Source organism: Malus domestica, chromosome 07 (genome assembly GCF_042453785.1).
Source record: "Malus domestica chromosome 07, GDT2T_hap1".
Taxonomy (NCBI): Eukaryota; Viridiplantae; Streptophyta; class Magnoliopsida; order Rosales; family Rosaceae; genus Malus; species Malus domestica.
The window spans coordinates 23,162,124-23,172,083 of NC_091667.1; the positions used below are offsets into that span (position 1 = coordinate 23,162,124).

Consider the following 9,960-nt stretch of genomic DNA (forward strand, 5'->3'; position numbering starts at 1 on the left):
CAAATTGAGACAAACCGAAAAGCACTTTGGGTTTTGGATTTTGATCCGCAAACCTACTGGTCTACAAACGACTGTATACTAGTTTTCAAGTCTACAAGCACAAAACGTTAGCTGGTCCCTTTACTATGAGATTTGCCAAATATCCCGAGCCCTGATAGAGGAGGGCCTTCATGTTACATGTAGACAATTATCTTGACATTCTGTTTTATTCGTATAATGCTGTGCAAAAGAGTTTACATAACATTGTATCATTAACATAAATTGCAGTGTAATGGTTTTATTGAAGTTTCATGCATGTCATACGTAAACACTTGTACTAGAGTGCATACAAGACAAATACTATAATTTATTAGCTTGTTTGAATGTGTTTTTAAAATGACTGAAAACGCTTTTAGAAAAAATATTTTTGGATTTCAAAAGCACTTAAAGTGTTTTCTACAAAAAACATCAGTTATATGTTTCTTCTAGGAGCCACTTTAAGTGTTTTTTTCAAGATTTACTAGCATTTTTACTAAGGATTATTTTCAAAAATATTTTCACCGAAAGTGATTTCAATCATTTTAAAAGCATGCCAAACAAGCTCTATGTTATTTGGGAGCAGCATTTTTATGACCTTTTTATTTACTTGACCAAACTAGAAAGACCTTTTTATAGTCTAAAATCTCGTTTGAAAGCACTTTTGTATACTTGTGTAAATGTTTTTGTAAGAAGCATGACAAAACTTTCTAACAAGCCTTGCCAAAAATGCATTTTTACCCATCCTAAAAGCAATGCCAAACGAGCCTTGATTATCAATACAAAATGTGACAGAAGGAACAAAAGCAATGTCAGAATTGGGATGGCATTGCACTGAAAATCAAACTTTGAATTTTGCTAGGTGTCGATTGAAAAATCCAACAAATGCATTACATTAATACATAAGAGAGAATTCCTAGACCGTCAATAATCCTGAGCATTTTCTGTAGGCATAGATTAACAGCACCGAGACACCAACATTCAGTTATATAAACCTCAATTTTTCCTAATCCTAGAAGCCTTTTTTTGTCTTTGTTTTCCTTTTTTCTACCCCATCGTTTCCACTGAAAAGATAAGAAAGGAAATAGGGAGAGGTGGGTTCTGTTTTTTTCTTTCTTTTTTTTGGAGTAATTCATCTTTCAACCAATCACATGTTCCTTGTCTTATCCCAACCAGCCTCAATCCACCGTCCGCTAGTATGGTCGGTACCTCCTGCCACCACGGTGGCCTTCATCACTGCCGCCACCTCCTCGTCCAGGATGACTGCCTGGAACATTGCTCCGATCTGCTCTCCGAGGTCGAGGAGTTGGCATCTGTACACCAGGCTGCTGACTGCACAATACCAATCTCTATGAGACACTGTTCTATAAGTTTTTCGTTCTTTATTCTAAAGGAACTCCCCCAGAGAACAAATGACAACTTACAGAACATAGCCGATTCGACCATCTGGTAAAACCATAGGGACCATGTGCATTCCTGCAGGCATTGGCCCTCTGCCATATATCATTGGCTGTTCATGTATAAAACCCGTTATGGATAGACCGATAGATGATCAATGCCCAGACACGAGAGGACCAATCTAAATTCAGTGACATACCTGCTGAAAGCCTCCCGCAACACCATATCCAGCCCCTACAGAGCCGTATGGATTTCCACCAAAACCACCACCATACCCAGGGTGTGCAAGGTGGTTTGCATGAGGCCCCGCATTGTACGGATAAGCCCCATCAGGTTTCTTCTCAGTCTGAGGCTTCGCAAGGACAACTTCCAGTGGATGACCTATAAACAAATAGCTTCGTATATTAATTTTGTAGACAGTGAACTCAACAAAGAAATAAAGAGGACATTTCAGACCTGTATCTATCGACAAACTCATGATACTTTATACAGCAATCAAATAAACATATATGAAACAGAAAGAAGCATTTCAACTAAGACCAGCTCTCTATTGATTATTGATTAATATTCACATTGAGTAGCATTGCACAAGCAGGAGAAGCATTTAAACAAAGATAACCATGAATGTACAGGCCTACAAGCTGTTAATTCTAATATTTCATCAAAGAGTTCCTAATGGAAGCCACAAATCATTTAGGTTATACGTTTGTTATAATATAATAGGAATAAAAGTGTCACATTTGATTTAATTGAAGTAACTTTACACCACAATGATGAAAAGAATGGACAGTAGAGTTAATACTTTCCACAATAAGTTTGTATGTCTAATTCCAAATCATATAGCATTGCATTCTACAACATGAATCTCGACATGAAACACCAATTCTTAAAACATTATGAACCATCCCCCTATGTTATTTTATTATTTCACATATTTACAGGGAAGATAGTTGTGTCTTGTGTGGCAGATTTGCTTGCCCACTTTGAGATATCTCTGGGCCTGTGGTTCTAGCATTATGAGTGCACACCCTACAGGCATGTGCTATCCTTTCTAAAGGCATTATTCGTGTCCACAGGCTTAGGGTTGTTCGTGCCACAGGCGGTTAATTTCTGCGCCTTTGGGCCTCAGGCCCCAAATCTCTACTCAAAACAATCTTCAAACAAGAACACCCTTCCACACACTTGACTTAGCAGCAATGCCAACTGATAGATATTCCACATTAATTTTAGCTTGATTTCTTAATTTATTTAGTTAAGAAATTCCAAAATCATCAACTGCATACGCTTAACTTAGTGCAAGCTGCATGTAAAGTTAAAAGATGCATCAAACTAAAAGCTACTAAGAACAACTTCTAAAGTAGAGGTTTTATCTTGCTTGATTTTAAATGTAAGCCCCTGAAGTGGTGCAAACTACATACCATCAATTTCATATTTCTCAGTGTCTTTGACAGCTTTCAGTGCACTTGCCCTTTCAGCGAAATGGATGAAGCCAAAATCTCGTTTTCCTTGACCACCTTTTCCAGGTGGCATAACTACTTTTGTCACTTCACCATGGTGCTGGAATAGTTCCTTCAGCTTCTCGGTGCTAGTGTTCTCAGGTATGTTTTTCACATAAAGAGCCTTCACCTGGGACTTGTAAAAGAAACAGCATACCAGCAAGAAAATGTCAATTCGTAGGCAGTAACATAATCTGAAAATTTTAGATACGAAGTAAAAGGTATCATTTAAACTTCGTAAATGAGCAACTGACTTTTAAATTATCCATCAAAGTTTTCAAAATAATTTAACTAAGTTCATATCAAGTCAAATTGTGACTTGTGTGAATTAACGATTTTGAAAATATAACTAGAAATATATCTGTACTAATATGAAATGCAACAGGCAACAACCAATTTGGGTCTTCACTTTTTAATTTCGGAAAAAACTAGGATCCCTCTCAAACTTACAAAAATGTGCAAACAAAATCCACTTCCAATAAAGAAAAACTTCAATAAAAAGAAGAAAAATAATTTATTCCAGTCCATCCCACTCTTCCTACAAATTAGTACATTTCTTTTGCACTTGCCGAATATCTAAAAAATCATCAGTTTATCATTTGTAACGAAGAATTTTCAGAAGGGCTAATGTGATGCATTTTAGGCGTGACTTTAACGGCAGGGAAATTGTAATGCCCCTAAGCTTGTCTCAAAAGCCTGTACTATTGAGTGACAGCTTGAGGAGTGAACCACCAAGCAACCACATTGCTGGTGGTCTTCCTGGCCTCGCTGACAACCAAGGTGCCTGTGGGAAGATACCGTCCAGTGAGATTGACCGACAACCAAGGTTCACCGGCATCCACGGGGATGCGGTTTAATGGGCCATGGTGGAACATAGAATCCTAACTCAGTCGTAAACTCTGCTCTAGTATGGTATATGAGCTTCAGTTGACTCTTTCCAATAGCCTAGACTTTTGAGTTTTCATACAAATTCTGGGGCATTACAGTCATACTCATATTGCACAGATTCTTATAAACTACTTGTTTGCATCGATATGGTAATCAAACATAATAGGTTAATCTTTTGGTGATACTTTTGCTTTTAAGTTCTAAAAACAAAAACTGTGAACTGTCAATTAAGCCCCTGAACCTGGAACCTCATTCAATTAGAAATTGGAGTATACCTGAGCAGCAGCAGCATGATCAGAAGTACTTTTTGGATCAGCCCAGGTAACGGTTGGGGCATTTCCATCCAGCTTAAAATTTGAATTTGACATTTTCTGTCTTGAATAATCAGCGCAGGCATTATTATAATACAAAACAAAAGCAAAACCACGATTTCTACTTGGATTTTGAGGATCCTGCAATTAGCAAAAGATAATTCCGTAAGAATATTAATCCAAGCCGCATTAACCCTAAATGAACATGACTAAAGATGGATTAACAAATCTAACCTTTATTAGCTCAATGTGCTCAACCCCAGGACCAACCTCATCAATGACTTTTCGAAACTCATCCTCAGTCCAGATTTTTGGAACATTGCCAATGAACAATCTATGTTTAGTTTCAGAAAGTGAACATCTTAAGGTTTTACCCTGCGGATATGAAACACAATACAGGTGACAATCACGCTGGACCTATCTTAAAAAGGAATAAAGATGATAGTACACAGCACTGCCAAAGATAAACATCACTACCTTGAATACTTTACTATGTAACTCTTCAATGGCATTTTGTGCAACCTCTTTAGTCTTGAATCCTATAAATGCATAACCTTTGCTTTCACCAGTTTCTCTGTCTTGCATTAATCTTACCTGAAAAATAACTAAAGAATGAAACCCTCACAGAGAATACAACTCCAACTCCGGTCTTCCCCAAACATAAGGCTAATATGTCACAAGCACAAGAGCTCAAAGTTCTGACCTCAATAATTTCGCCTATTTCATCACATAGATCCCTCAGATCTTCCTCTGAAGTGTCTTTCGGAAGTCCACCAATGAAAACTTCAGACCCATAGGGAGGAAGGGCAAGAAGTTTTGTATGTTTCTCTTTCTCCTCTTCATTGACAGGAACAGAAGGTTTCTCTCCATCTTCCACGAACTCACCAGCACTATGGCTTTCGTCTGGTTCGGGTGGGTGATCTGTGTCGCTAGCCTTAGTTGCAGTATCTTCATGTGCTTCTTCAGCTTGCTCCTCCACATTTTCATCACTGCCTCCATCTACTCCATCTTCATCTATTTGCTCTTCTACATCATCATCCATCTCTTCCATGTAGTTGTCCTCGTCAAGATCCACCCGCTCCTCAACTTCTGCTCCTTCTGCCATGTCTGGTTCACAGAATTATTATGGAAATTACACTGATGCCATGATAATTGTCATCCAATAACTAACCCAATTGTCAGCTGAATAAGATGCAGGCTCACAGAATTATTATGGAAATTACACCGATGCCATGATAACTTGAATGAAGGGCATACATATACTCTTGTGAAAAACACCCATTAGTTGTTTCTTTGTAGGAGGAAATTACAAAATTAATGGCAAGGGGGACTTAAAAAGGTGGTGTAAGAAATGCAACAAGAGCGTTAAAACTAGGCAACTTTCCTCTGCACCTCATGGTTTCTGAGAAATAACAGAAGAACCTTATAATTTCCACCCCAACTTACAGACCATTTATCAAATCCAAGTTTTATTTCCTTTACGCCACGAATCCATCAAGCAAATTGAGCACAAGAAGCTACAAGTAAACTATGTTTAAAGCGTTATGCAGAATTAAACTCCAAAAGTGTTTGCTTTTAAGGATTCCCAAACCTAAGAAACAAGTTAGATTAGAAAGCAAACCAAATGCTTTCTGTCCAATATATTTTATATCAGAGAGTTGGGCAACCCATCTCAGGCAATTGGCAAAGCAATATCCTTAGTTCAAGGGGGCTAAAAAAAGTTCATCGGAGTAAAACCCAAGAACCCAATTGATGAAACTGTTCCAGGGAAACGACCCAATAAAGTTTCAATTACTTATCCAAGAAAACCCTCAATTACTTATCCAAGAAAACCCCTCTATCTGTCTGAAAACCCCAATAGGGCAATCAATTCAATGCCTATCAAGGAGCTACAATGGAGAGTCAATTAGAACAGAGACAGGTGAAGAAAACCCACAAATTAAACCACATATTTCGAGGTTGTCAGAGTAATGAGAATGCTCAAAAGCGAATCAGAAATACAAAGGGAAGGCAACTCCGGTACAACAAAGTTATCAAGAAATTGCAAAAACAAAAGAGTGAGACTTTGCGGCGTACCAGTGGGGTGTGAATCTGGGAGTAAAGATTTGGGTGTCGGGTCGTTTGACGTTTGGCTTTGTTTCTCGTACTGGGTCGAAGAAGAAGAGGGGCAGAAACTTGAGGGCTCTGTGTGCGTCTGCGTTTTGTGTTTTATGTTGCTATCCGACGAGACCCGAATGGGGTTTTCAATTCCCGAATTTACCCTTTTAGGAAACGAGAGACAGAAATGCAAAACGTATGCGTTCGCATCATATTCTTGTGAGACTGCTTTATGTTGGCCAATTAAAATGCGCCACGATAGTGACACGTCGTATTTTGGTTTGCCTAGCTTGATTTTATCTTGAAAATTATGGTAAAGTATAGCCGTGCACGTGTGGAAATTGCATACCACATGGTGCGAGGCTTACAGTAATCAACTACTACTCGCATATGCGCGGAGTGTTACTAAACGGCGCGATCCTTGCACCAATCAATGCCTACCCTTTATGCATCAACGACTACTATTTCTACGTATGCGTCAATCGTATCACCAAATGGCACGAGCTTTATGCCAATCAACTACTACCATTTCCCCATCAACTGCTTCTGTTCTACATATGTGCGGACACGTAAGGTATTTTCCTTATTATGAAATGACTATATCACCATTGGCTACATATGGTTTTGTTTAGGGTGAACTTATCACCTGAGTGAAAATTAGGTCTCTAAACTATTTTTTTAGAAAAATCAGTGCTTAAATTATAAAAATCAACGAATTACGTCCATTATATTATATTCGAAACTACTATATTCAATTTTCTGCTAATTTAAGTTACGTTACATGCATGTGATACACCTTGGAGGGTAGATTGGTAATTTTACATAAAAAAAATAGTCTATGTATTTAACTTTGGAGGATAAATTAGATGTTAGATTCGCAACCTATTGAAATGTTAAGGGCTTAGAGAAGAAAAAAGAACAGTTGTACACTCTAAAGTGTGTCAAGTGACTTAAGAAGGGCTTAGAGAAGAAAAAAGAATAGTAGTACATTCTAAAGTGTGTCAAGCGACTTAAGTTAACGAAAATTTGAATAAAAATAGCTTTGAATATAATAGTAGGGATGAAATTAAAATTTTTAATGAATTTAGGGACTTATTTTACCAAAAAAATAATTCAATGACCTAACTTTCACTGAAATGATAGTTCATGCACTAAATTGGCACTTCACCCTTTTTTAAAATTTGTGTGGCATGACAGATTCGAAAGTGAGATCTCTTTGTAAACGGAGAAGAGAGATATCACTTAATTAAAAGCTAGTTGATACAAAAAAAATATGAATGTTACTTATGCGAAACTATAAGCACGGGAGCACATGTGCAACCCTCTTTTTAGGTTATTTAGGCATCAACAAATAAGTTTCTTCTATTCATAAATACTCATGAAGAAGAACTGTTCAAAATAGACCTCAAATCTCTTCTTGTCAGAATTTGAATTCGCCTAGGTTAAAAATGGTCGTATAAATAAAATAATATAATTTGTCTAAAAATTACAATAAAAAATTAGCAACATTTTGAGGTTAGACAATTGTTTGACAATTGATACAGATGAATTTTAGCACTGCAGTATTGGAGGAAAAATCTGTTTAAAAGGCTAAAATTGATTTCAAGATCAAAATTCTGCATTTAGTATTTTGTGGATTTGAGATGCTCTAATGTAAGCTTTTATTAGATGGAAAGATTTGAAAACAATGGATTTGCATTTTAATAACTATAAGGTCACCTTAATTAGTTAGTTGAAAGAACCACAAAAATAAAAAATACAATATATGTACCCAAATCGACTAGACACATTTTGATACAATGAATTATTCGAATCTAATGCATTGAACTAAGGCTCTTCTTCATAGAGGTATGTAGTGCAGATTATGCAGAAAGCAAGCACAAACGGATCAATCGACAAACAATGGCCAAATGATGAATGGAACTGTGTTTTTGCACATTTCGTTCTTAAAGTCAACTCACATTGAACCCTTGCCTAGTAGTTTCAATTTGAATAGCTTACATAAGGGTTTTTTAAATTTATTACCAACATAATCAGTGGTGGATCCATAATTTTAATATTGGATGATCCTGACGGTTAAGAGGAGACATCAGTTCGACAAGTGGTGGCCGTATGGTGGACCTGGTCATAGTCTGTGAAGACTGGAGAGGTGACTGGTATTGACTGGTGTTAGCCTTAGGTTGTGGTGTAGGAATTGGGGAATGGGGATAGGCAATTAGGGAGTTAGAATACTAATTGATAAAGTGGACTCTTGAACGTCGAACCCTTTTGTTTTTCTAATGAAAAATGATGAGGCTCTCAGCCTCTCACGCGACTTAGGAGTTATGAGGATGTTTCAAACCATGTCAAAGATCACTGTTCTATTGCAGTTACCGCTGCTCTACCCCACCACAGTTCCACCGTATGCCCAGATTTGGGTGGTCATCGGAAGTTCTCACAGCCACTTCTCCGAGTTTTCAGGTGGTCTCAGGACCACCCAAGTTCCTTAATAGATCCACCCAGGAACATAATGGTTTGGTAACACCCGAACCAACTTATATACGAACTAAAAAAACGTATTGTATCTCTTATTTTGGTGGATTAGTTGATTATATACTTTATTTAAAAACTATTGTACGAAGAAGTTGAGGTTTCACCATAATGGCCATATGGATATTTTATTAAAAAATTACTGTATAAAGAAAGTTGAGGTTCAATTATAAAACCAATTGACAGTATACGGAGTAACCCAACTTACTTATAAGCCCATCCAATGTTCATTTTCCCATTAATGTGAGATTCATTCTCAACACGCCCCCTCATGTGTGGCGACTATTTAAGTCAAACACATGAACAACACAAATGGGTTGACGTGGAGCACGTGTGGCCATTAGACTTCACAAGCATGGGTGAAGCTACATGGGGACAAGGAGGAGGGCCACCCATTCGGTTGCCGAAAATTGCCATTGAGCTTTCTTTGATGCAGACTGGGCTAGGGACCCAAATCACAGAAGATCAACCACATGTTTTGTGATTTTTCTGGGTTCTAATCCTAAATCTTGGTCTTCTAAAAAGCAACAAACTGTTTCTAGGTCTTCTACAGAGGTTGAGCATAGAGCTTTGTCAACTACTGATGCAGAACTTGGTTGGATTAGGCAATTGTTATCCTTTCTGCAGGTTTATCTTTCTTATTAGCCTATCCTCACTTTCTATAATAACATATCTGTAATAGATGTTACTTGCAAACATGTTCTACATCAAAGGACTAAGCATATTAAGGTTGATATCCATTTTGTAAGGGAAATAGTTGCTAAGAAGTTGTTGCAAGTTCAATTTGTTCCTTCCAGTGAGCAGTTTGCTGATATTTTGACCTAAGGCTTGTCTGCTCCTTTATTACATACTAATTGCAGCAATCTCAGGCTTGGTTTCTCCTCTCTTGAGTTTAAGGGGGCATGTTAAGGATAATGATCAAATGTTTGTATAAGTTGTCACTTGTCAATGGATTAATGATTTTGTTGTAATAAAGACAATCTTGTAACAAATCATTGTTTTTGAAGATCATCAGTAATCAATCATATTGGCTTATTATAGACTCTGGTGCAACTAACCACATGACTACTAATCCATGATTGCTAAACCAAATAAGTGGTTAACTACATGTAAATCAAGCCTGTGGTTTGCAAGCATAAGCAAATATGTGGCTCGAAAAATAATGGAGTCATACATGCCATTGCCAGACGTATTTGATAAAAGACAATTATCCATCTGATATACTA

General features: G+C 37.3%; 1 protein-coding gene across 1 annotated transcript; it reads right to left on the reverse strand.

Annotated features, from left to right (window-relative positions):
* Positions 1-844: 844 nt before the first annotated feature.
* On the reverse strand, positions 845-6,350 carry LOC103401126 (heterogeneous nuclear ribonucleoprotein Q-like). The gene is made up of 9 exons (XM_029105763.2): positions 6,185-6,350; positions 4,812-5,215; positions 4,586-4,702; positions 4,343-4,483; positions 4,073-4,249; positions 2,832-3,045; positions 1,613-1,794; positions 1,440-1,525; positions 845-1,347 (listed from the first exon to the last, which is right to left on the reverse strand). Exons 2-9 carry the CDS (start codon positions 5,211-5,213, stop codon positions 1,209-1,211), a joined length of 1,458 nt encoding a protein of 485 aa, XP_028961596.2. The 5' UTR covers positions 5,214-5,215; positions 6,185-6,350; the 3' UTR covers positions 845-1,208.
* Positions 6,351-9,960: the final 3,610 nt, after the last annotated feature.

What these genes read in the sequence shown, in the direction of transcription:
- LOC103401126 (XM_029105763.2), bottom strand. Translation starts at nt 5,213, where the DNA reads ATGGCAGAAGGAGCAGAAGTTGAGGAGCGGGTGGATCTTGACGAGGAC. An exon ending in TACATAGTAAAGTATTCAAG is followed by an intron (nt 4,484 to 4,585) that starts GTAGTGATGTTT and finishes TCATATCCGCAG; the next exon opens with GGTAAAACCTTAAGATGTTC. An exon ending in TTGCGGGAGGCTTTCAGCAG is followed by an intron (nt 1,526 to 1,612) that starts GTATGTCACTGA and finishes ATACATGAACAG; the next exon opens with CCAATGATATATGGCAGAGG.